The sequence below is a fragment of the Lissotriton vulgaris genome, unplaced genomic scaffold (assembly GCF_964263255.1).
Source record: "Lissotriton vulgaris unplaced genomic scaffold, aLisVul1.2 SCAFFOLD_811, whole genome shotgun sequence".
Lineage (NCBI taxonomy): Eukaryota > Metazoa > Chordata > Amphibia > Caudata > Salamandridae > Lissotriton > Lissotriton vulgaris.
Window position 1 is genome coordinate 232,721 of NW_028252708.1, and position 27,772 is coordinate 260,492.

The 27,772-nt window shown below is 46.8% G+C and overlaps 1 protein-coding gene across 2 annotated transcripts in view; it reads left to right on the top strand.

The window, feature by feature from the left end:
- The window catches only part of LOC147662067 (kinesin light chain 1-like), a 427,072-nt gene that overhangs the window by 226,437 nt on the left and 172,863 nt on the right, over nt 1–27,772 (top strand). For both annotated transcript variants that reach the window (XR_015305983.1, XM_086951131.1), the window contains exon 12: nt 11,736–11,844. Coding sequence is in view for 1 of the 2 variants with exons in the window: in XM_086951131.1 (XP_086807257.1) it covers nt 11,736–11,844 (109 nt within the window). In the remaining variant the exon portion in view is untranslated. The remainder of the gene's footprint in view (nt 1–11,735; nt 11,845–27,772) is intronic.

The window sequence follows — 27,772 nt, forward strand, 5'->3', positions numbered from 1 at the left end:
CTCTGCCGGTCCTCTACTCTACACCCTGCCTCTGTATAAGCTCCCACCTCTGCCGGTCCTCTACTCTACACCCTGCCTCTTTATAAGCTCCCACCTCTGCCTGCCCTCTACTCTACACCCTGCCTCTTTATAAGCTCCCACCTCTGCCGGTCCTCTACTCTACACCCTGCCTCTTTATAAGCTCCCACCTCGGCCGGTCCTCTACTCTACACCCTGCCTCTTTATAAGCTCCCACCTCTGCCTGTCCTCTACTCTACACCCTGCCTCTTTATAAGCTCCCACCTCTGCCTGCCCTCTACTCTACACCCTGCCTCTTTATAAGCTCCCACCTCTGCCTGCCCTCTACTCTACACCCTGCCTCTTTATAAGCTCCCACCTCTGCCTGTCCTCTACTCTACACCCTGCCTCTTTATAAGCTCCCACCTCTGCCGGTCCTCTACTCTACACCCTGCCTCTTTCTTCTATCCTAAAAAAGCAACCTTCATTTAAACAACAAAATGAGGTGGGGTATGAAGAGCTCTTGTCAGACCTAATACACCTCAATTCGCATAGCACCTGCCCCTGGCATTATTCAAAGAAACATATAAAGAAACAATCTTTCAGGTCTATCTCTAGTGTGACTGTTTACTGGTATTATCACGATGCAAGAATTTTTTTAAGACTTCTCTCCTGAGTGATAAACTTTTTTTTTTTAAAACTTTTTTTTAATCATTGAAATTTACACAGGACCAATTTTTTTCTTTTTCTTTTTATGGGGCAAAGACCTTATAATATTTTTATTTTGACATGTTTTTTGGTTACAAAAGAAAACAGGTCAACACATGTTTTGCAACTGTATAATTTTCTGTGTCGTCTCATCCGGGTCCAAACTATATAATTGTGAGTGTATATTGAAACGGCTTTAATAAATCAACTGTTCGAGGCATGTGAGCTGTAGATACACAAGCTCTGCAACTCTAGTGTTGGGTCCGGATGTGTGCAAGTTGTTTTTCATCGAAGAAGTCTTTTGAGTCACAGTTTGGAGTGACTAGTCCTCCTGGTGATCATGGGCATTTACTCCATTGTTAGATTGTTTTCTTTCTGCCGTCTGGTTCGAACATGCGTGCCTTTGCTCCGGTTCGAGACAGTTACAGTGCTCTTTTTGGTTCAAGAGGCGTTCTCCATTAAGGGCAGGTCCAGCTCCAACCTAGACATCAACCTCGAGATGTTGGACGTTTCCCCGGCTCATCAGTCTCAGAGTACATTGCCCCTGCCCCTCAACACTGTGCTGAACACCCTGAGACACACAGTCCCTCTTCATCAAGAGGCCCTCTGTTCACCACTGTCTTCTTGCCATAGTTGGCAACAAGCAACTGGTTTGGACGCCCTGCCCTCTGGCTCGGTCCTGGAACACCAACTTAAGCCTTCGGTTTCCAGCACCCCGGTGCTGAGCCAACCGAACACATCCACTGCTCCCTCACTGAGTGGAACTTCGACGCCGAAACAAAAACATGCCTCGGATCCGAAACCTTCAAAACCGGCTCAGAATTCAGATACTGGCAAGACAGTGAAGCCTATTCTCCATAGACTACAAGAGACACTGGACCCTCGACAAAAACAGATCCACATCCAGCCTCATACTGGACGTTTACTAACCAAGCCGTTGGCTTCTATTCCTCTACCACCGAAAAGACAGTTGTCTTTCCAGAAGGCTCTTGACTCACCCATACCAGCAAAACCAAGAAAATGGACAAAGCCACTAGCCCCTTGCCTCTTCCTCCACCCTCACTATCTCCACCATCACAGTCACCCTCTCTTCCACCACCACACTCACCGTCTCCTTCACAGTCGGCTGAAGATCCCCTACATATCTTATCTTATGGGTTCCTTAGAGATGGTACAGGTGGGCATGGTGCAGGACACACCACCTTTGGAACGATGACCCCTAGGACACACACCCAGCTTTATATCCTGCCTGCCCCTTCCCTCCTGATACTTTAACATTAGATCAGGAGTTAATAGGTAGGGCTGCTGCTTTTCATTATGTGCAGCTCTACAAGGAACCCTTGGAAGAGGATTTGCTCTTTGAAACACTTTAATCTACCCATAGGGCCACTCAGTATTGATCCATGCTAAAGAGCACTTTACGCCAGCACCGATATATTGTGGGCATTTTTCTGTTCACAAATTAAGAATATTTCCTGCAATCATAGACACAAATGATTGAACTTTAAATGTATCCACCACACCTACCTTTCGCCCTCGCACATCACTAAATTGGACCCCTCGAGATCTGACGCACGCTTCAAATGCAGCTCCACTGGCGCTGACTTTGCACATCCAGTTAGGACCTACTCTGTGATGCACACTTACTGTGCCTCTGTTTTTGCGTACGTCTCTGCAGTGGCTGACATGGTGCTATCTCTGAACCCTCTTCTTCCACTTTTGAGCTACACCAAAGACATACCACTCTCCCTGTGCCGCTTTGTTTTCATGTGTTTCCTTTTGGCTAAACGAGAAGTATCCCTTCACTGGAGCGGTGCTGCGGCTCCCTCTGCTCACGCCTGGCTCAAAAGCATGTCATTCTGTGAAACTGTTACTGAAGACTACGCAGACTTGCAACCTCCCTCTTCCGTCCTAAAGATATTTGGGGGCCGCTGCATGATTACCTTCGCACATTAAAGCCGAACCCCCACCCCCAGGCCCGGCTTCTGCCCTCCTTGAAGCATAACCTCCCCCTGTTTCCTATACTTGTGTTCTTTCATAACTCTGCCCATTAATTTGGTGCTCCACGCCTGTCTTTGTTTTTGATGTCTTTAGTGATCTTGATTATATCTTCTGTGCATTCATATGATTGATGACACCCTAGAGTTTGTGTGTGCAAGCAGTGTATTTCCATCACTTTGTTTTGTTTTATTTTTTTTTAAGCAATAAATAAATTTTAACCCCCCAAAAAAGAGCATTTTTCGCCTTCTTGAGGACATTTTTAAAGACCCTGTTAGGGCAAGAGTATTAACACCCCGGGTCGATCAAAAATATATGGCATCTCCGCCAGATCCCACATATATTACAGGACAACTACAAACAGACTAGCTAGTAATTACCACTGCTTGCAAGTGTACTAACTCTCAGGCTAGCGGAGACACCCCCTGCCTGATAAAGAAAGCAAGCGCATTGGTGTAGCGGGGAAAAGAGTGGCAGCTCAATCTGCCAACCATTGGCGTATTGCCAACTAAATGGGGTTACTTGCTCGCTATGACAATGCTCACGGAGATGAAATGGAGGACCTCCTCCAATAAATCCCAGAGGAACACAAAAAGAGAGGACAGGAACTTGTCTCAGAAGCAAAGCTGATATCAAAAAACCTCCAAACACTGTGCCCTAGACCCTGCTGATACTGCAGCTATAGGCATCCATACCAGCATCTTACTTCGATGCCATGCACAGCTTCGTATTTCTGGGTTTAAACCAGAGGTCCAGCAAAATCTACATAACGTACCCTTCGACAAAGAACATCTTTCTGGGCCTCAAGTTGACCAGACTCTAGAGAAAATGAAAAAAGACACCATAACAGCAAATTTTATGGGGGCCCTTCAAACACCTACTCTTCGTCACATACATGTATTCCCTTATCTGGACAACTTGCTTATTAAAGCCACTACTAATCGTCAGTGCCAGCAACATGCGCATGGTACCACAGATCTGCTCCATCACTTAGGCTTTACCATCAATATTGCAAAAACACTAGTTGATGGACAAAATGCAGAACAATGTCATACATTCACCCCAGTTCAGAGATCTGGGCCTAAATCCATAGTTTTTTTGCACTCCACACCACCCCAGTTCAGACATGGCCATATGCAAATCAGCCTTGACCCTGTGCCTCATGGGAACAGTCCAGCCCGAACTATTAAGCCATGTCTTTCCTGGACCGGAATCAAGCATCCTAGGACCGGTTTCTGGCTATCAGCCGTCTTCAGCCAGGATAGCTTGACACCAGTGGTGTATAGAGCATGGGACTCACGTCTGAGCATACCCATCCCACTTGGGGTGACAAATGCAAAAACACTAGTTGGACAGAATGCAGAACAATGTCATACATTCACCCCAGTTCAGAGATCTGGGCCTAAATCCATTGTTTTTTTGCACTCCACACCACCCCAGATCTTTTGACTGGGTGTGAGTGTTTGATTGATTCAGATGCTCCGTCCATCACCACCCCCCTTTTGTACCGGTTTTGGCCGCCATAAGTGTGGCAGGGTATGCTCAGACGTGAGTCCCTTGCTCACTTTGCCACTGGATTCAAGCAAGCCGGGCTGAAGACGGCTGGAATGCCAGAAACCGGTCCTCGGAAGCTTGTTTCCGGTCCAGGGAAGACATGGCTTGGCAGTTCGGCTGGACTGTTCCCATGAGGCACAGGGTCAGACTGATTTGCATATAGCCATGTCTGAACTGGGGTGGCAGAGTGGGCTAAAGAACGGTGATGGATTAAACCCAGATCTTTTGACTGGGTGTGAGTGTTTGATTGATTCAGATGCTCCGTCCATCACCACCCCCTTTTGTACCGCTTTTGGCCGCCATAAGTGTGGCTTAGACGTGAGTCCCTTGCTCACTTTGCCACTGGATTCAAGCAAGCCGGGCTGAAGACGGCTGAAATGCCAGAAACCGGTCCTCGGAAGCTTGTTTCCGGTCCAGGGAAGACATGGCTTGGCAGTTTGGCTGGACTGTTCCCATGAGGCACAGGGTCAGACTGATATGCATATAGCCATGTCTGAACTGGGGTGGCAGAGTGGGCTAAAGAACGGTGATGGATTAAACCCAGATCTTTTGACTGGGTGTGAGTGTTTGATTGATTCAGATGCTCCGTCCATCACCACCCCCTTTTGTACCGCTTTTGGCCGCCATAAGTGTGGCTTAGACGTGAGTCCCTTGCTCACTTTGCCACTGGATTCAAGCAAGCCGGGCTGAAGACGGCTGGAATGCCAGAAACCGGTCCTCGGAAGCTTGTTTCCGGTCCAGGGAAGACATGGCTTGGCAGTTCGGCTGGACTGTTCCCATGAGGCACAGGGTCAGACTGATTTGCATATAGCCATGTCTGAACTGGGGTGGCAGAGTGGGCTAAAGAACGGTGATGGATTAAACCCAGATCTTTTGACTGGGTGTGAGTGTTTGATTGATTCAGATGCTCCGTCCATCACCACCCCCTTTTGTACCGCTTTTGGCCGCCATAAGTGTGGCTTAGACGTGAGTCCCTTGCTCACTTTGCCACTGGATTCAAGCAAGCCGGGCTGAAGACGGCTGAAATGCCAGAAACCGGTCCTCGGAAGCTTGTTTCCGGTCCAGGGAAGACATGGCTTGGCAGTTTGGCTGGACTGTTCCCATGAGGCACAGGGTCAGACTGATATGCATATAGCCATGTCTGAACTGGGGTGGCAGAGTGGGCTAAAGAACGGTGATGGATTAAACCCAGATCTTTTGACTGGGTGTGAGTGTTTGATTGATTCAGATGCTCCGTCCATCACCACCCCCTTTTGTACCGCTTTACCATCAATATAGCTGTTAGACTGGGACCCGGAGGGTCGGCCGAGTACAGGGGGAGAGGCCTCCGGTGAGGGCCGTCTCCGGCGATCGTACAGACAAGTAACTTCCCCCCCCCACAGATGGACACCACACAAGGATGAGATCTACACACTTTATATAAGGTTCTTGAGGCAAGGTTATCAATGATTCAGTGGGGTCAGGACACGAGGATCCTCCCAATTCTAGTCTCTGTAGGGAAAGGGGTAGCGGGACAGTCTTGGTACCGGTCTGGTACAGGGGCGGCAAGAAGGAGCTCACAATCCTCGAGCTTAGGGGTCTTCAAGGTCGGGCCGCTGCAGCGCCAGCAGGCTAGGATGATAGTTCTCGGCAAGGAGGGCCGCGTCAGCGCCAGCAGGCCAGGACGAATGCTTTACAACAAGGAGGGCCGCGGCAGCGCCAGCAGGCTAGGATGATTCACGTTGCAGAGGGGCTGCGGCAGCGCCAGCAGGCCAAGGCGATGGTTCACAAGGATGGGCCGCGGCAGCGCCAGCAGGCCAAGACGAAGGTGCACGTTGCAGAGGGCCGCGGCAGCGCCAGCAGGCTTCAGAGATGGTTTCACAAGGCAGGGCTGCGGCAGCGCCAGCAGTCCGTCAAGGATGAGTTCTTCTCGGTGTCTCTCGACTCCAGGATACAACTGCCTTCCTGCTCTGGAGCTCCCCCAGTTATAGGTCTGGCGCCCTTTGATGTCCGGACCCTTGCACTTGGAGGTCGGGAGGTCCGGGATGAGGGAGTCCAGACACCCAGCAGGGGGGTGGAGCCAGCGCCCGGGGAGGCCGGGGGCGATCGACACCTGGCGGAGGAGAGCCATTGACACTCCTTCTCCCATTGACCTGCCAAGTGGTTTCTTCACCTCCTGGGTGGATGGTGGTGCCTCGATGTCGGGGCCTGGCCAGGCCCGGGGTTGGGGTCGAGCCGAGGCCACGCGGCCTCGTGATGCAGTGTCCAAAGATGGCGGCTGGGCCGGGGCAATGGTGCTGACGGGAGCCCGGGCCAGCCGATACTGGGGTGTTCGGGAGCTGGAGTCCCGTTAGGGACGGGTTGCGGGTTGCCTCGGTGGGTTGCCGGGATGGTTCTTTCTGGGGATACAGGGAGAGCCGGTGTCCGGGCCCTGTCATGCGGGTAGGGAGCGGGCCTTCCACGAGGCCTGTCCAACAATTGCCAACTCTCACCTTCAGCCTCTACAAGTTCAGCCGTACCTGGGAGCTATTCTAAACACACAAGTAGGATTAGCTTATCCAAATGCAGCAAGAATCCAACATTTTCTACACTCATGCCACTTTTTCAGACCATTCAACAACTGAGAGTGAGAGCAGTTATCTGGCTTGTAGGCATGGTGATGTCCTGCCTTGCCATAGTACCCCACGCTCGCCTTCACTTGCGTCCATTACAGGAATGCCTAGCACGACTTAGGCCTCAGGCACAGGGTAAATTACATGATCTAGTGTTGATAGACAGCTGCACTCATCACTCTCTGCAGTGGTGGAACACCAACAACCTGTTAAAATTATTGCTTTTTCTCTACCCTGTTCCCCACAAAACTCAACAACGGACACACCACTCACAGGCTGGGGTGCACACTTAAAACATCTCACAGCACTGGGCCTCTGGGACGCCAAGCACCAGACTCTCTACATCGACTACCTAGAGCTTGAAGCTGTTCACCAAACATTGACAACTTTCCTACTTCACCTAATCGGAAAGGTTGTCCTAGTCTGGACGGACAAAATAACAGCCATGTACTATCTACAAAAACAGAGGGTGGGGTAAGGAGGCAGCACATTCTCAACAGTTGTCACGCATATCTCAGACCATCTAGAGCTGGGCTCTATGTCGCAACATTCCTTTGTTGGCGAAACACCTTCTGGAAACAGAATGATTTTGCTGACCTCCTTCGCAGGATGCGGCAACAAGTCAACGAGTGGGAACTCCACCCACAAGTCCTCCTCCCATACTTCCACAAGTGGGAATTTCGCAAATAGATCTGTTCGCAATCGCAGACAGCGCCAAATGCCCAGGCTTTACCTCCAGGTTCCCACTCCCAATATCTAGGGGCAATGCTCTATGGATGAATTGGTCGGGGCATTTGACTATGCGTTTCAGCCTGTCCCCGTCCCTCCATTTCTGGTTCAGAAACTCAGGCAAGCATCTCTCGCACTCACACTCGTGGCTCCCACATGGTCATCCTTGGTCCACAACATTGATGACCCTCTCTGTAGTTCCGCACCAGAAGCTTCACATCAGGCCAGAGCTTCTCACTCAGAACGATGGAGAAATCAGGCATCCAGATCCCAAAGCACTCAACCCTGCGATCTGGCTCCTGAGGTCATAGAATTCGACGACCTTAATCTCCCACCTGAAAGTTTGACCATTCTCCAAGAAGGTCGTAGGCCTACCACTAGATCTTACTATGTGGCCAAATGGAAAAGATTTATTTGTTACTGTCACAGTAAACGCATTGACCATTCAATGTCACAGTACAAAACATTGGTTAAAAAAAAAAAAACACAGCCCGTGCACTATACAATATTAGTCCATTCTTGGTAATGCTGGTGTCATTAGAAATGGTTGGTTGTGTACATCAACACTTTCAGAGTAACATTTCGAGAATGACAAGCCTTCAAAATGACAAATCAAAGTTCAAAAAGACGTTCCGTTCTTGGTGTGGTGTATCAATTTATTGTTCCTTTAATTGAGCCAACACGTGTTTCATCGCAGGGAACACACTGCGGATCTTCAGGGCCTCATGTGAACACGGGCGAATTAGTGTTGGTCAAGAACCCATTTGGGGCGGTACTTGAAATATATATTAGTTTGGACTTTCAAAATTTTCGAAAACGCTGTCCGCGTGGTAGTTGAATCTTGATAGTTAACAATACGAACTGTAACCAGGAGGAGTCGATAATGTGGTAGTGCTCGGGTTGAATGTAGGCGGGTACACCTTATTCATTTAGTACTCCCTCTTGAAGTTCCCGGCGCCGTTTGCCAATGACGGTCAATGTGTTCTTGACCAACACTAATTCGCCCGTGTTCACATGAGGCCCTGAAGATTCGCAGTGTGTTCCCTGCTATGAAACACGTGTTGGCCCAATTAAAGGAACAATAAATTGATGCACCACACCAAGAACGGAACGTCTTTTTGAACTTTGATTTGTCATTTTGAAGGCTTGTCATTCTCAATGTTACTCTGAAAGTGTTGATGTACACAACCAACCATTTCTAATGACACCAGCATTACCAAGAATGGACTAATATTGTATAGTGCAGGGGCTGTGTTGTTTTTTGTTATTTGTGTGGATCATCTTGGTCTAACTTCGAGCGGTTGTGAGGGATTACCGCTCGCCCTATTGCCTATACTGTTTACTTCATGTTACATTCCACTTTGCGGCCACTCAGGTTGTGCGCCTAATCACTCTGGTTGACTAAAAACCTCCTAGCTGTATACCACAAAACATTGGTTGCCTGTTGTATTTGCAGCTCTCTGGGCTCACATTGACATCCATACGATTACATTGTGCTGCAATGACAGCCTATCTACAAAACGGACAACACGCGTCTCTGTTCAAAGGGCCAGTCTTTAAAGCCTTCATGGAACGACTTAAAAGGGTGAGTCCACCCCGGGTTCGACCTGCACCCTCATGGAATCTTAACATTGTTCATGCAAGACTTATGGGTCCTCAATTCGAACCCCTATATAATTCCCCCCTGCAATTTCACTCTTGGAAGGTGGTATTTCAAATTCTGACGTGTTAGTGAGCTCCGGGCATTAACCTTAGGAGAGCCCTTCTTCCAACTACTCAAAGACGTACTGGTCCTTCGCACCAACCATAAATACCTTCCTAAGGTTGTCTCTCATTTTCACCTCTATCAATCAATTGAGTTGCCAGCATTCTTTCCTCAACAAGACTCAGTTGCGGAAAGGGCTCTTCATACATTAGATATCAAAAGAGCCCTTATGTACTGCACTGATGGAACTAAAACTTTTCAAAAGACAAAACAATTATTTGTTTGCCTCTTCCTAAAGGAATGTATATATCCAAATTAGGTATTTCCAGATTGAACGTTAAATGCACCCAAACATGTTATGGTAAAGCAAAAAGAACTTTACCTACGCCTGCCCTCTAGAGTTCACTCTACTCGTTATATAGGGGCTTATATGGCTTTCCTAAGCAACATTCCACTAGCTGACCTGTGCAAAGCAGCTACATGGTGTACACCACACACTTTCACTAAACATTGTATGGATGCAAGCTAATGTAAGGCAGGTCGTGCTACGTACACTCTTCCAACAACTGCAACACTCGCAGGTTAGCCTCCGCTTTGTGGGCACTGCTTTATAGTCTATGAAAAGCATGTGTATATACAACTACAGATGCCTCAAAGTGATTGTTACTTACCCTATAAGCATCTCTTTGTGGCATGTAAGGCTGTAGATTCACATGCGCCCACCCTTCTCCCCGGATACCTGTGGCCGTTGCTGTTTCATTGACCTTTCTGATATGCATGGACGTCTCTTTACTTACACTTAAATTCACTCCATTCTCACCCACCCACGGGTAAACAATGGAGTCGGTGCCCGTGCGCATTATCACCAAGATGAGGAGTCACTCTACCTCGTGACTCGAAATGCTTCTCCCTCTATCTCTTGCCCTCCCTCTATCTCTTGCCCTCCCTCTATCTCTTGCCCTCCCTCTATCTCTTGCCCTCCCTCTATCTCTTGCCCTCCCTCTATCTCTTGCCCTCCCTCTATCTCTTGCCCTCCCTCTCTCTCTTGCCCTCCCTCTCTCTCTTGCCCTCCCTCTATCTCTTGCCCTCCCTCTATCTCTTGCCCTCCCTCTATCTCTTGCCCTCCCTCTATCTCTTGCCCTCCCTCTATCTCTTGCCCTCCCTCTATCTCTTGCCCTCCCTCTATCTCTTGCCCTCCCTCTATCTCTTGCCCTCCCTCTATCTCTCGCCCTCCCTCTATCTCTCGCCCTCCCTCTATCTTTCTCTCGCCCTCCCTCTATCTCTCTCTCGCCCTCCCTCTCTCTCTCGCCCTCCCTCTCTCTCTCTCGCCCTCCCTCTCTCTCTCTCGCCCTCCCTCTATCTCTCGCCCTCCCTCTATCTCTCGCCCTCCCTCTATCTCTCTCTCACCCTCCCTCTATCTCTCTCTCGCCCTCCCTCTATCTCTCTCTCTCGCCGCCCTCCCTCTATCTCTCTCTCGCCCTCCCTCTATCTCTCTCTCGCCCTCCCTCTATCTCTCTCTCGCCCTCCCTCTATCTCTCTCTCGCCCTCCCTCTATCTCTCTCTCGCCCTCCCTCTATCTCTCTCTCGCCCTCCCTCTATCTCTCTCTTGCCCTCCCTCTATCTCTTGCCCTCCCTCTATCTCTTGCCCTCCCTCTATCTCTCTCTTGCCCTCTATCTAGTGGCATGATAGCCAGTCACCCTTCCACATCTCAGTTCAGCCCTCATTTAAAGCTCTCTGGCCAACCGAAGTCAGCAAGTGCTTCAGTAAACACACCATGAACGCTCCTAACATGATGGTGCTTGTGCCAGGGCTTTCCTTTAGCTGTATAATTCACTCTTACTCTCTGATCACAGTACCATCCCTTGCAGTATGCCATACTTTCCTGTCTGTTACAAAAGACCCTCTCGAGTCTGGCATTCGGCTCTGTCCTGCCTGTGTACAATGACCTCACTGCCAGAGGGCTAATTGCAGACATGAGCAGCCCAGGAGTTATTCCTGTTTCCTGTAAAGATCTGCCCTCCATATGTCACCCCAAAGAGAAGAGGCTATGAAGCGTGCTGCAGTCTTCTGCTTGCTTTCTTGTTAAAGGAGGTTGGAAGTGTGATCTACATTCAGCTGTCATGAGTCACACAATGAGTGTGCTTTGCAGCTGCTCTCATTTCGTGGAATATTTTCAACAGTGTATTCCATGAATGACATTATTCTCTGACTCTTTCCAAAGATTGTTTTTCTGTGCTTCTTTGTCTGTTCCATGGTGTTCCATCTGTCGATTTTACTGAGGAATCTGTGTTTTTGCTGAAGGTATGCTGCTAGGGTTCAACGTCACTTTGCTTTTGAAGATACAGAATCTTAGTTATTCCATCTATTGCTAATTTAAAAAAGTGTTTTATGAATGCTTGAGCCCTGCCTTTCTGCATGACCTGTTTCTCACCCTGCCTCCTAATCTCCACAGCCCAACGGTGAACACCACCCTGCGGAACCTGGGCGCACTATATCGACGTCAGGGTAAAAATGAAGCTGCAGAGACACTTGAAGAGTGTGCCATCCGGTCGCGGCGGCAGGTATGGTCCGCTGTAGAATGTAAGGTGGGAGGAATGAAGGGATACCGTCACGATATCAGAACAGACCATATCAGAGACGTTTCACCCTGCGCCTGGTGGTGGTGGTCTCTAGAGGGCTATGGCAGGCCATCTATATGTTCCATTTGGATTCATATGGGTGAAACATTGGAAAGAAGTCATGAGGTGACAACGAAAGGTAGAAGGTGACAGGATAACTGGGAATGTCTGATCAAGATTGTGGAAGTAGACAAAATTGAGAAGGTGCCCTAGCGAAATGGGTAAATTAGATCTAAGACTCTGATGGAGATCGTGAACAGGATGAGTGAGATGTCTGTCCAAAGTGGTTAATAGGGATTTCGATAGAATTAATGAGTGTGGTGTCTGATTGAGATATTGGAAGGAGAATGTAGACCGTATCTGTGGGGTGTCTGAACGAGATAGGAGTGGGGTGTCAGACCAAGATGGCGGAATGACCAAGATAATAGAAGTAGAGAGGATGCCTGAAGTGTCTGACCAAGATGGCGGAATGACCAAGATAATAGAAGTAGAGAGGATGCCTGAAGTGTCTGACCAAGATGGCGGAATGACCAAGATAATAGAAGTAGAGAGGATGCCTGAAGTGTCTGACCAAGATGGCGGAATGACCAAGATAATAGAAGTAGAGAGGATGCCTGAAGTGTCAGACCAAGATGGCGGAATGACCAAGATAATAGAAGTAGAGAGGATGCCTGGAGTGTCTGACCAAGATGGCGGAATGACCAAGATAATAGAAGTAGACAGGATGCCTGGAGTGTCTGACCAAGATGGCGGAATGACCAAGATAATAGAAGTAGACAGGATGCCTGGAGTGTCAGACCAAGATGGCGGAATGACCAAGATAATAGAAGTAGAGAGGATGCCTGGAGTGTCTGACCAAGATGGCGGAATGACCAAGATAATAGAAGTAGACAGGATGCCTGGAGTGTCTGACCAAGATGGCGGAATGACCAAGATAATAGAAGTAGAGGGGATGCCTGGAGTGTCTGACCAAGATGGCGGAATGACCAAGATAATAGAAGTAGAGGGGATGCCTGGAGTGTCTGACCAAGATGGCGGAATGACCAAGATAATAGAAGTAGAGGGGATGCCTGGAGTGTCTGACCAAGATGGCGGAATGACCAAGATAATAGAAGTAGAGGGGATGCCTGGAGTGTCTGACCAAGATGGCAGAATGACCAAGATAATAGAAGTAGAGGGGATGCCTGGAGTGTCTGACCAAGATGGCGGAATGACCAAGATAATAGAAGTAGAGGGGATGCCTGGAGTGTCTGACCAAGATGGCGGAATGACCAAGATAATAGAAGTAGACAGGATGCCTGGAGTGTCTGACCAAGATGGCGGAATGACCAAGATAATAGAAGTAGAGAGGATGCCTGGAGTGTCTGACCAAGATGGCGGAATGACCAAGATAATAGAAGTAGAGGGGATGCTTGGAGTGTCTGACCAAGATGGCGGAATGACCAAGATAATAGAAGTAGAGGGGATGCCTGGAGTGTCTGACCAAGATGGCGGAATGACCAAGATAATAGAAGTAGAGAGGATGCCTGGAGTGTCTGACCAAGATGGCGGAATGACCAAGATAATAGAAGTAGAGGGGATGCCTGGAGTGTCTGACCAAGATGGCGGAATGACCAAGATAATAGAAGTAGACAGGATGCCTGGAGTGTCTGACCAAGATGGCGGAATGACCAAGATAATAGAAGTAGAGAGGATGCCTGAAGTGTCTGACCAAGATGGCGGAATGACCAAGATAATAGAAGTAGAGGGGATGCCTGGAGTGTCTGACCAAGATGGCCGAATGACCAAGATAATAGAAGTAGAGGGGATGCCTGGAGTGTCTGACCAAGATGGCGGAATGACCAAGATAATAGAAGTAGACAGGATGCCTGGAGTGTCTGACCAAGATGGCGGAATGACCAAGATAATAGAAGTAGAGAGGATGCCTGGAGTGTCTGACCAAGATGGCGGAATGACCAAGATAATAGAAGTAGAGAGGATGCCTGGAGTGTCTGACCAAGATGGCGGAATGACCAAGATAATAGAAGTAGAGGGGATGCCTGGAGTGTCTGACCAAGATGGCGGAATGACCAAGATAATAGAAGTAGACAGGATGCCTGGAGTGTCTGACCAAGATGGCGGAATGACCAAGATAATAGAAGTAGAGAGGATGCCTGGAGTGTCTGACCAAGATGGCGGAATGACCAAGATAATAGAAGTAGAGGGGATGCCTGGAGTGTCTGACCAAGATGGCGGAATGACCAAGATAATAGAAGTAGAGAGGATGCCTGGAGTGTCTGACCAAGATGGCGGAATGACCAAGATAATAGAAGTAGACAGGATGCCTGAAGTGTCTGACCAAGATGGCGGAATGACCAAGATAATAGAAGTAGACAGGATGCCTGGAGTGTCTGACCAAGATGGCGGAATGACCAAGATAATAGAAGTAGAGAGGATGCCTGGAGTGTCTGACCAAGATGGCGGAATGACCACGATAATAGAAGTAGAGGGGATGCCTGGAGTGTCTGACCAAGATGGCGGAATGACCAAGATAATAGAAGTAGACAGGATGCCTGGAGTGTCTGACCAAGATGGCGGAATGACCAAGATAATAGAAGTAGAGAGGATGCCTGGAGTGTCTGACCAAGATGGCGGAATGACCAAGATAATAGAAGTAGACAGGATGCCTGAAGTGTCTGACCAAGATGGCGGAATGACCAAGATAATAGAAGTAGACAGGATGCCTGGAGTGTCTGACCAAGATGGCGGAATGACCAAGATAATAGAAGTAGAGGGGATGCCTGGAGTGTCTGACCAAGATGGCGGAATGACCAAGATAATAGAAGTAGAGGGGATGCCTGAAGTGTCTGACCAAGATGGCGGAATGACCAAGATAATAGAAGTAGACAGGATGCCTGGAGTGTCTGACCAAGATGGCGGAATGACCAAGATAATAGAAGTAGAGGGGATGCCTGGAGTGTCTGACCAAGATGGCGGAATGACCAAGATAATAGAAGTAGAGAGGATGCCTGGAGTGTCTGACCAAGATGGCGGAATGACCAAGATAATAGAAGTAGACAGGATGCCTGAAGTGTCTGACCAAGATGGCGGAATGACCAAGATAATAGAAGTAGAGGGGATGCCTGAAGTGTCTGACCAAGATGGCGGAATGACCAAGATAATAGAAGTAGAGAGGATGCCTGGAGTGTCTGACCAAGATGGCGGAATGACCAAGATAATAGAAGTAGAGAGGATGCCTGGAGTGTCTGACCAAGATGGCGGAATGACCAAGATAATAGAAGTAGACAGGATGCCTGGAGTGTCTGACCAAGATGGCGGAATGACCAAGATAATAGAAGTAGAGAGGATGCCTGAAGTGTCAGACCAAGTTGGCGGAATGACCAAGATAATAGAAGTAGAGAGGATGCCTGGAGTGTCTGACCAAGATGGCGGAATGACCAAGATAATAGAAGTAGACAGGATGCCTGGAGTGTCTGACCAAGATGGCGGAATGACCAAGATAATAGAAGTAGACAGGATGCCTGGAGTGTCTGACCAAGATGGCGGAATGACCAAGATAATAGAAGTAGAGAGGATGCCTGGAGTGTCTGACCAAGATGGCGGAATGACCAAGATAATAGAAGTAGAGGGGATGCCTGGAGTGTCTGACCAAGATGGCGGAATGACCAAGATAATAGAAGTAGAGGGGATGCCTGGAGTGTCTGACCAAGATGGCGGAATGACCAAGATAATAGAAGTAGAGGGGATGCCTGGAGTGTCTGACCAAGATGGCGGAATGACCAAGATAATAGAAGTAGACAGGATGCCTGGAGTGTCTGACCAAGATGGCGGAATGACCAAGATAATAGAAGTAGAGGGGATGCCTGAAGTGTCTGACCAAGATGGCGGAATGACCAAGATAATAGAAGTAGAGAGGATGCCTGGAGTGTCTGACCAAGATGGCGGAATGACCAAGATAATAGAAGTAGAGAGGATGCCTGGAGTGTCTGACCAAGATGGCGGAATGACCAAGATAATAGAAGTAGAGAGGATGCCTGGAGTGTCTGACCAAGATGGCGGAATGACCAAGATAATAGAAGTAGAGGGGATGCCTGGAGTGTCTGACCAAGATGGCGGAATGACCAAGATAATAGAAGTAGAGAGGATGCCTGGAGTGTCTGACCAAGATGGCGGAATGACCAAGATAATAGAAGTAGAGAGGATGCCTGGAGTGTCTGACCAAGATGGCGGAATGACCAAGATAATAGAAGTAGAGAGGATGCCTGAAGTGTCTGACCAAGATGGCGGAATGACCAAGATAATAGAAGTAGAGGGGATGCCTGGAGTGTCTGACCAAGATGGCGGAATGACCAAGATAATAGAAGTAGACAGGATGCCTGGAGTGTCTGACCAAGATGGCGGAATGACCAAGATAATAGAAGTAGACAGGATGCCTGGAGTGTCTGACCAAGATGCGGAATGACCAAGATAATAGAAGTAGACAGGATGCCTGGAGTGTCTGACCAAGATGGCGGAATGACCAAGATAATAGAAGTAGAGAGGATGCCTGGAGTGTCTGACCAAGATGGCGGAATGACCAAGATAATAGAAGTAGAGAGGATGCCTGGAGTGTCTGACCAAGATGGCGGAATGACCAAGATAATAGAAGTAGAGGGGATGCCTGGAGTGTCTGACCAAGATGGCGGAATGACCAAGATAATAGAAGTAGAGGGGATGCCTGGAGTGTCTGACCAAGATGGCGGAATGACCAAGATAATAGAAGTAGAGGGGATGCCTGGAGTGTCTGACCAAGATGGCGGAATGACCAAGATAATAGAAGTAGACAGGATGCCTGGAGTGTCTGACCAAGATGGCGGAATGACCAAGATAATAGAAGTAGAGGGGATGCCTGAAGTGTCTGACCAAGATGGCGGAATGACCAAGATAATAGAAGTAGAGAGGATGCCTGGAGTGTCTGACCAAGATGGCGGAATGACCAAGATAATAGAAGTAGAGAGGATGCCTGGAGTGTCTGACCAAGATGGCGGAATGACCAAGATAATAGAAGTAGAGAGGATGCCTGGAGTGTCTGACCAAGATGGCGGAATGACCAAGATAATAGAAGTAGACAGGATGCCTGGAGTGTCTGACCAAGATGGCGGAATGACCAAGATAATAGAAGTAGAGAGGATGCCTGAAGTGTCAGACCAAGTTGGCGGAATGACCAAGATAATAGAAGTAGAGAGGATGCCTGGAGTGTCTGACCAAGATGGCGGAATGACCAAGATAATAGAAGTAGACAGGATGCCTGGAGTGTCTGACCAAGATGGCGGAATGACCAAGATAATAGAAGTAGAGAGGATGCCTGAAGTGTCTGACCAAGATGGCGGAATGACCAAGATAATAGAAGTAGACAGGATGCCTGGAGTGTCTGACCAAGATGGCGGAATGACCAAGATAATAGAAGTAGACAGGATGCCTGAAGTGTCTGACCAAGATGGCGGAATGACCAAGATAGTAGAAGTAGAGGGGATGCCTGAAGTGTCAGACCAAGATGGCGGAATGACCAAGATAATAGAAGTAGAGGGGATGCCTGGAGTGTCTGACCAAGATGGCGGAATGACCAAGATAATAGAAGTAGAGAGGATGCCTGGAGTGTCTGACCAAGATGGCGGAATGACCAAGATAATAGAAGTAGACAGGATGCCTGGAGTGTCTGACCAAGATGGCGGAATGACCAAGATAATAGAAGTAGAGGGGATGCCTGGAGTGTCTGACCAAGATGGCGGAATGACCAAGATAATAGAAGTAGAGAGGATGCCTGGAGTGTCTGACCAAGATGGCGGAATGACCAAGATAATAGAAGTAGAGAGGATGCCTGGAGTGTCTGACCAAGATGGCGGAATGACCAAGATAATAGAAGTAGAGAGGATGCCTGAAGTGTCTGACCAAGATGGCGGAATGACCAAGATAGTAGAAGTAGAGGGGATGCCTGGAGTGTCAGACCAAGATGGCGGAATGACCAAGATAATAGAAGTAGAGAGGATGCCTGAAGTGTCTGACCAAGATGGCGGAATGACCAAGATAATAGAAGTAGAGAGGATGCCTGGAGTGTCTGACCAAGATGGCGGAATGACCAAGATAATAGAAGTAGAGAGGATGCCTGGAGTGTCTGACCAAGATGGCGGAATGACCAAGATAGTAGAAGTAGAGGGGATGCCTGGAGTGTCTGACCAAGATGGTGGAAGTAGACCAGATGAGTGGGGTCTCTGAGCGAGATGGTGGAAGGAGGACGAAGATCTACCGAGAGGGACGGCGAACAAAAGTCGCATGCACCTCTTACTCTAGAAGGATACAGGAACTATTCCAGCATGAATCAACATATTATCAAATAATAACTGTTTCTGAGGAAGCTTAACTTCAAAAGCAAAGTTTTTGATACTATTCAATATTTTTTGCACTCCAGTATTTATTGCTGATTTCTGATTCTTGAATCGTGCACAGAGATTAGTCACTGTTTGCTCCACATATTGTTTTTTGCAGCTTTGCCGTTGGCACAGAATAACATAATGCCCCTTTGAGCGACATGTTAGATGCGGTCTTATTCCATAGGCCCTTCTCGTAAGAGAACTTGTTACGGATGTTTGTGAAAGGTATTCTCATACGATTAACCTTTTACAATCACAGCCATGAACCCCTGTGTTGGACCTGCGATGGGCAAGCCCAGCACAAAGGGGGTAGCTTGGCTCAAGTGTCAAGGCAAGTGAAGGCTATCGTGTTAAGCCGGCTCTGACCCAATAATATCTCCTTGTACCACCACCAAAAAGGACACCACACCACTGTTGTAGAAAAATACGATTCCTTTATGTAAAAATTCTCTGTTGTGAATGGGGATCAATTAGGAAAGCACATATACATTTCTTTTGGCCACAATTTGCTGGGTTTCGATTTTGGAATAAATACAATAAATAAGCTCAGGAATAAATATCATCAATAAATAGAATAAATATCACTTTCTGTTTAGCAGAATAAATACTGATTCAGTTCAATAAACATTCGCCGGTTCATTCTGGTATCGCTGCCACCAATTAAATACTTCAGGAACATTACATTTGCAATTACATTTCAGGTTGGAAAGATAACTCTTACAGTTTATGACGATTTCACCAATAATGTACACAGGCTTCTCTGGGCACAAAAGGAGTGTTGGGACTCTTTAAGAACCACACGGGGTTATGCGCGTGTAACTAAAAGGCAAGGAAAGACAGTGAACACTTCATTTACACTCGGCTGCCACCGGGTTGAGATCTCTGTTTGCCGGTGGGGGTCTAAGCGCGCCTAGGGGTTTCTGTCACCGCTAGCACTCAGGCGGCACCAGTTCAAAGTCTTTAGACTGACGAACGGGGCTGCCGAAGAGGTCACACAATCTTCGCGCTCAGCCAAATAAATGCCGGTTCACCGTTCCTTTATATCACCGCTTCCCACCTGAGGAAACGGCCCACCTCACATCGGCTGCAATCGAAAAGCGATTCAGTCGGGTTCAGCACTTCTCTCGCCAGCGACGGGTTCTCAGGGGCTCCACGGACCTCCCTCTGACTTCCTCAAACAGGGATGGCTCCCGCCCACAGCTACAGCCGCCGATTCACTGGGGAGGGGCAGAGACAGTAGTCCCGCCCAACGAAGGCCGGCCTTTCCCCGCCCCGGCGCACCACCTCACCTCAGTCTGCGCAGGAAGCACTCTACGCCGGTGGAGCTCGGAGACGTCCGAGCTCCTCGCTGGAGGCGCGTGTCACAAAAGGGGCACAGAAGACGCTCGCGGTCGCGGCGAACTTGCTCTCGCCTCGCGACCCGAGTCTGTCGTAATTCACCACCGGGGGAGGGGCGGGGAGGCACACAAACACGGCCACCGTCTCTTGGGGACAACGAGGCACTCGCTGGGCAGGCGCTGTAGGCACGAGGTCACCGCACACACAGCTGACTGGAATGCCAGTCAGGATCCACGCCAGTGACCCTTGCTTGCTCTACTGCCCGCACTACCAGCCGCCTCAGGGGTCAACAGGGCAGGTGTCAATCTGGTGTCAAGTCTGGAATCTCCTTCTTCACCTAGATCTGGAACATCATTATCCTATCTAGTCTTCTGGTCATCTAAAATGGCCGCCAGGGACTGGACCTTATATAGCCAGTGCCCTGAGGTGCTGGCTCGTGCCAGTAGGTTCTAGAACCTTCTTTGGGCTAGGCCAATGACATGGCACTTCTGAGAGGTATTTGGGACCCTAACAGCCACCATACTGGTGTTCTAGAGCAGCCATTTTGTGTACCTGAGGAAAATAAAGTAATTATTGTCAGGAATGCGCGCCAAGTAAAAGGGCGCCAAAACCTTGAAAGGTCAAGGTTCATGGAGGCTCCAAGGGGAGTCACTCACATGAGGAAAAAGGATGACCACCATTTTAAGGCCATTCATACAGGTTGCCAATCCCAGTCTATAATGTCACAGGTTTCGCCAGGTGCCTTGTAAATAGGTGCCAAAAACCTTGTGAACAACTGGGCGTCACTGAACATCTAGCCCCATGAAACAGCACACAAAAGGTCCTGGTAGACAAAGAAAAGCTACAAATTTTGGGAGGTACAGGGGAACAAAAGAAATCATAGTGGTGAGGGGACTCTCAGAAGCAGACGGGTCTAACACCCTGCATTTGTTACAGCGTGCTTGAGTTCAGCTGTAATAGAGCTTGTAAATTGGGGGCTCTGCCGTAAGCAATGACTGGTGGTTTTGGAAAAATCTTTTGTAGTTTTTCGCAAGTGGATAATAGGGGAAATGTTTGTTTTTTGCATCATATATATGCACACCATGGCAGCAAAAACAAATACAAATACAGTCCAATAACTATTTATAGAGTTACTGCACTAATAAATGTTATGGTCAAATTTGAGTTTATTTCCATAGAGAAGAAAAACTGGATTGTGAAAACACCTTTTTCAGCCCATCTTATTGCATGTAATAGTTACTTCACTCAGGGAAACGATTGTCCAGACAGCCATGAGGCCTCTTTATTGGGATTTTACTTCATTGCACAAATGTGACCCCTTAAATCCTGATTTTGGTTATATACTTGTTGTGATAAAGGGTACACATGAAACAAATGCAAAGATATAAATCATATATGCAGATTAGCAGAGTGTAATATATTATTTATTAACTTTTCTGAGGCTTAGGCTTTACCTCTTGTGAATCATGGCCCCTCCTGCATTCAACAATCGTAATAAATAGCATATTATACTCTGCACTTCTGCATATATGCTGTATATTTTATACTGTCAGGAAGGCAGTCACGTTGAGTGGGGACTCATACATGGAGGCTCCCAGGTTCCGTGCCGGTTTACGGGCAGTGGCCAACTGGATGAATTCCAACTGTCTCCAGTTAAATACCAAGAAGACTGAGGTTATGGTGTTCGGCAAGCAGGCGGGGTTGTGGGGTGACAAGTGGTGGCCTTCTGAACTAGGTGTGACCCCCTCTCCAGCATCGGAGATAAAAAATCTAGGGGTCTGGCTTGGCCCGACCCTCAGTTTCATTTGTCACACCAAGAAGGTGGCAGCTACTTGCTATGGCATCATTAGAGGACTTAGACCTGTCCTTAAATTCTTTGATGCCTCCACCAGACAACTGGTGGTTCAAGCATCAGTGTTGTCCCGGCTGGATTATGCCAGCTCGCTTTTGGCTGGGATTAATCAGTCAGAACTTACCCGGCTGCAGCGAGTTCAAAATGCTGCAGCCAGAGTGGTGATAGGTCTGCCTAGGCGGTGCTCGGTCTCCAAATCTTTGCACTCCCTCCATTGGCGCTCCGTAAATCAGAGGATCAAATTCAAGGTTCTCTGCCTTGCGGTTAAAATCCTCAAGGGCACGTCTCCCCTGGAGAATCTGCTGACACTGTATGTACCCTCGCGAACCCTTAGATCTCTGGGTCAGAATCTGGCAGTGGTTCCGCGCTTCATGCGGAGTAGAGCTGGTGGCCGCTCTTTTCGAGTGCTAGCGGCGAATTGGTGGAATTCTCTTCCTTCTCATATCCGGGCTATTGATGACCTTCTTCAGTTTAGACGTGCCATCAAGACTATTTTATTTGTTTAGCTCTCATGCTGTTCCTATGGCCTTTCTGATTTTTTATCGGTGTTGTGTTGTGTTTACCTTGTCATAGCGCCAGGACACCCCTTCGCTGGGGCAGCTGTGCGCGGTATAAGTAAAAATAACATAACAATAACATAACATAACATAACAATGCGCCTGTGTAGTCACCGTAAGGTCAGTTTCCATTGAAAATACAGTTTTATTTCTTAATATCGTTGGCAGCATTTGATGAATCTGTATAAAACTTTCCAAAAGAATGTAATCCTCTTAGGTTTGGCATGGTAGATTTCCTGCACATCTGTCAAGGGCATGAGCTTAAAAGAAAAGAATGTACTTTTTACTTCCGATAGAAATATTTTCTCTCCATACAGAAACAAGCATTGCCAATGCCAGTAGGTCTGCCTTATAACTAAGTGTCTCATGAATAACTGAGACACTCAGTAGGTAATCATGAACGCACTCTGTCACTCATTCTTACGTCCACCCACTGACTCGTTTTAGAATTTACCCACGTTGTAGTCTAAACGTTTATTCAAGATTTGAAACTCATTCAAGGTCCACATGAGAAATAGCAAAAATTCATTAGTAAAATAAATATTCAGTACAAATTTTAAAAAACATTTAAAAAAAATGTAAAACCTCTTACACAATACATCTCACTAGGTGGGAAAAACAATAGCTGACCTGCTTCGTTTAAAAAAAAAACTTTTTTATTAAGTAGTTTGTGTTTGTATACATGCAAGTAGAAGAAACAAAGCAGTACATTATAACATGATATACAGCGAGAAGAAAAAGAAATGAAAACAGGTGGAATATTGTCAAATAATACAGCGAACAGTTCATAATTTTAAGTATCCAGATGCTATAAACAACCTTTACCCTTTATTCCAGACCTTCAACGGTGTCCATATTTTCAACCCGTAGTCTTTTTTCCTCCCCTTAGTCTTATATATAGCCATCTCAAGATTGTATTTAGCAAGCAATCCCGCCCGCCAGGTCTCAAAGGAGGGGGGGGGTGGGGGGGGGTAGTGCTGATCCATTCACTAGTAATGCAAGACCGAACAACCGCCATACAAATAAATAGAAATTGTTTTCTTTCTATAGGCATAGCGTCAGATGTTACCCCAATCAAAACTAATTCCACCGTAATGCAGACTGCCGACTGCAGCACTATGACCATTCAGGCCGTGGATGTGAACATAGTAGGTGATGAGCGGGTAGTCGACCGGACGAAAATTGAAGAACCTTAGCAAATTTAAGGAGTGTCTACACAGGATTTCCATAGGACGTGTTATTCAAGCCACGCCTGCCCTCCTCTTGCCTTATCCAAGTGGACTGTCAGTTGTTATATATAAAGGGTGAATTCCTTATATTGGGGTTTGAGAGTGATTTCTGCCCCTACCCTACCCCACACCTTTGTGTGGGCGAGTATGTCTGCTGGCTGCCGGCATCTGCCCTAGACATCACGAGGACCTGATGAATAGAGTACCCATTGTCCTGATGAAGCCTACATCATCTGGCTGAAACGCGACCGCGTCGACATCTTTTATTTCAATTGGAGTCCCTTGTTACCATCAAATAATTTGTTTGATTTATGTTTTGGCACCAACACAAATAGAGTCTGGGTTGATTTAGTGACCCCCAGGTGCTTTTCTCTTGGGACTACCATTGTTTTGTGCTCTCATTATAAATTGAGTTGAGGCACTGATCCGAATTAGGATATATATATATATATATATTTTGTTTATATATATCTTATGTTTGGGGTACATAGGTATTTGATATTGTAAATGTGCTGTATATTTGTATATATGTATATGTGATATTTTGTAGATAGATTGTCGGTTATTGTGCTTCCCTTGATGCCAGCTCATATATGTTGATGAATTTATATATGTAATTATTTCATGTTTAATTTCTGTTTCACAAGAGAATTAATTGCTTCTTGTTCGAGAATTAAATTTTGATCAATCCCTTCGGTACCCTTTGCTGCTACTTTTTTATCCTAGGATGTCTCCTGCTCAGGTATGGGAGGGTTAAGTGGGCAGAACCCCTGACCATTTTTTTGCTAGACTGCAGCACTATAGTCAGAAATTTTTCAATAGAAGAAAACAATTCCCTCAATTTTGAATATAAAAAAACATATGTGTTGCATCTGCAGCAAACTCCCCACATCTGCCACACGATGTTCCCACCACCGTCTGCCATTTCGCGATTTTGCTGGGGGTATAATAAAGATCAAATATTGCCATATAATGTTGTGATCTAGAGCGTCCTGTGATTAAAATTTCATTGGCTAATTTAATTGATTCCTCTAAGTTAACTGATTCCAATTCCAATTTTGCCGCCCATTTTCTTTAAGTTAGCTCCAGATCATCAGGACAAGCTTCCAGCAACAGTTTATAGTACAGGCCAATTGGGGTTCTTTTATACAAACAGTCAATAATAGGGATTCTATCTAGAGGTGATTTCAATTTATTGATATGGCTAATAATTTGCAGATACTTAAAGTAGTCAGAGCCAGATAGCTTGAATTTATCCTGTAGATCCTTAAAAGGCAAGAGAGACCCATTAGAGATTATATCGCCAAGCCATCAGATACTCTTCATCCGCCATCTAGACATCACGTTGACTCGCCATATTGATGGTAAGATGTGTGAGGCATCAAAAGGTGTATATAATGTTACATTCAGGATTCCTATTTGACGTTTAATTAATCTCCACACCATGTATGCTGAATTTAGAACCTTAAATCTCGTCTTTTTAAAATAACTAGGCTCAATTATTTTTGTGAGACAAGCTCTGCACTCCTCTCCCATGGCTAATTCATAGATAGAAGGGGAGTGGCACGGAGCTAGTCTTGCTTTATCGCCTATCACTAATGGGCCCATAAACTGTAGAACAGCAGCAAAGTAATAATACAGAAAATAGGGAATACCCCACCCTCCTCTTTCTTTAAGTAAAATCATTTTTTTATACATTCGTCTGTGTCGTTTATAGCGCCATAAGAACCTAGCAGACATTCTCTCTAGCTCTTTAAAGCAACTTGGAGGAAATTCTAAAGGTATGGCTCGAATAATAACAAGCATTTACAATGCAACGGTTTCGCTTTTGCCACAGTTACAGCTATTGGCATTGTAAATGACAACATTTTTATTTATGTGTTGGTTTTGAAAACAGATAAATAAATGGCATTGTCATTTACAATGCCAATAGCTTAATCTCTTGCAAATGCGAGACCTATTGCATTTGCACCCACACACACACCCACACAGAGACTCACACACACACAGAGCCCCCCCACACACAGCCACACACACAGAGCCACACACACACAGCGACCCCCCCCACACACAGCCCCCCCACACACACAGCGCCCCCCCACACACACACAGAGCCCCCACACACACACACACAGAGCCCCCACACACACACACACAGAGCCCCCCCACACACACACAGAGCCCCCCCACACACACACAGAGCCCCCCACACACAAAGAGCCCCCCCACACAAAGAGCCACCCCACACACACATAGTCCCCCTCACACACACAGAGCCACCCGTACACACACAGAGCCCCCCCCACACACCCAGCACCCCCCTCACACACCCAGCACCCCCCTCACACATACACAGAGCCACACACACGCACAGAGAGCCCCCCCCCACACACACACACAGCCCCCCACACACACACAGAGACCCACACACACACACAGAGAGCCCCCCCCCCACACACACACAGAGCCTACTCCATCACGCCAATAAAATTCAATTCAAAGCATTATGCATTCACGCTACATACACTGCTGTTTTGCAGTATAAGGCGTTTCAACATGGTAATGCTCTTCATTCCTCTATGGGAAACAACAAACACAGGATGTAAACAATGTCCATGTTCAAACAAGCCCATTTCAGGTTCCTGTGTCCTATAAAATAACTTGGATGCGAGAGATCTCCACAGCACCCCTCAAGACATTAGTGTTTAAGAGATCTGCCAATCTTCCTTTCATGTTCTCAAGCCCCTCCAACCCTGTGGTCTCCACAACTCCTCTGCATGGACCTCCGTACTCTGGATCTACAAAGTTCTGGTCCGGTTGTCGAGCAGAACGCTGGTCAACACAATTCAACTTATACAAATCAACAGAAGAGTGACTAAATAAGCCAGAAAAGGACAAGAGAGCAAAGCAAAAGGCAGTAAAATCATAAATTACCGAGATTACTGCCAAATAGGCCAAAGTATTAGACCCAAAAGAACAGGACTACAGTGGGTTAGGCATGCATAGTGTGGAAAAAGAACCCTCAGGCACCAACTGAAAGTCGGTTGCCAGTTGTCTTCATTGGGTTCTTATATGGAAAAATCCTCTCCAATAGTGATGGGAAGTGAATTAAAAGGAGCACGGGCTACTCCCCAAACCCTTTTTAATAAAGGGATAGCTCTGACTCCATTAAAAACAATAGTGATAGACCGGACATACAAAGGTTAAATTATTTTGAACCGGAATGTCCTATACAAATAAACACACAAAAAAGGTCGACCTGTTTCTGCTATGTAGAGCCAAAATTCAGCTCAGCATTCATCAGGACCAAGATAGACCTCACCTCATAGGTGACGCACACTAAGGCGTCACTGGCAAATAAGGCGGGAAAAACACAATAATTACAAACTTGTATGTAATCCGTGCATAGGAGCTTCTTCTTGTATTCCCTGCACTTTGTGAATGATGTAGTATCTACAATACACAAAACAAAAAAAAAAACATACTGAGAAACATTTCCCCGATTTAACTATGTATGAATTACAATGTTAGTTGCTATATAAGTGCACACATTTTTTTTTAAAGACAATTCAACTCCAGGCTGCAATGCTTCAACACCCCCAGCACTAACTAGTTCCTGCACAGTTTCCAACCAGGCCTCTGCACTATCCAATGTCTGCTCACAAATTCCCCATTCATCCCCAGAAGTTTATACTTTTGCATTCAGCCTTCCATGACGCACCAGAGACTATACTTAGGTCACTTACTCAGGAAGATATGTGGAGGAGAATGAGCTCCAGCGGTGTACGGTGTACCCCAGTACTCTGCTCTCTGACACCGCCGCCATCTTACCAGCAGCAGCTCCCCTGCCAGACTATCGAGGCAGAGAAAGCACTAAGGTCCAACGCGCAACGCAGCGCTATGGATGAAAAATGTTTCATAGGCGGCCATCTTGAAAATAAGACATTAATCAGCTAGTGACCAACATCTGTAATACAACAGCAACCTATTCAGAATCTATGTTTTTCTCGATTGAGTAATTTATTGAGTTTTTACTTATTGATATAAAAATGTATTGTTTTATCAACAATGTAACTATGGAGTAAATGTTTCCCCTTACTAATAAGTTACTTTTAAGTGTGTTTAAAGTATATAGAAATGCATCTAATTTAAAAAAAAAAAATGTTCGCTTATGTAGTGGAAAACAAATCAACGCGTTCGCGTGTGCTTTACTAAAATATGGCTGTTTGCAATACAGTGAGCTCCAAAAAGTCTCAAGAACGACTTGTTGTTGTTGTCTGTCTTTCGTTTCTTTGGTCGGGTTGGATTGGAGAGCTTTTTAAAGACATAGTCACATAATTTGTTCGAATAAACTGCATCGTAAGTGAATAATCCATGGAGGCTAGAGAATAGGAAGCATGGATTTTGAACTACAGTTGCTGAGTCGGAGACCGGAAAGATAGTATGAGCCAGGGCAGGTCTTTGCCCTGGGCAGAAACACATTTGGCG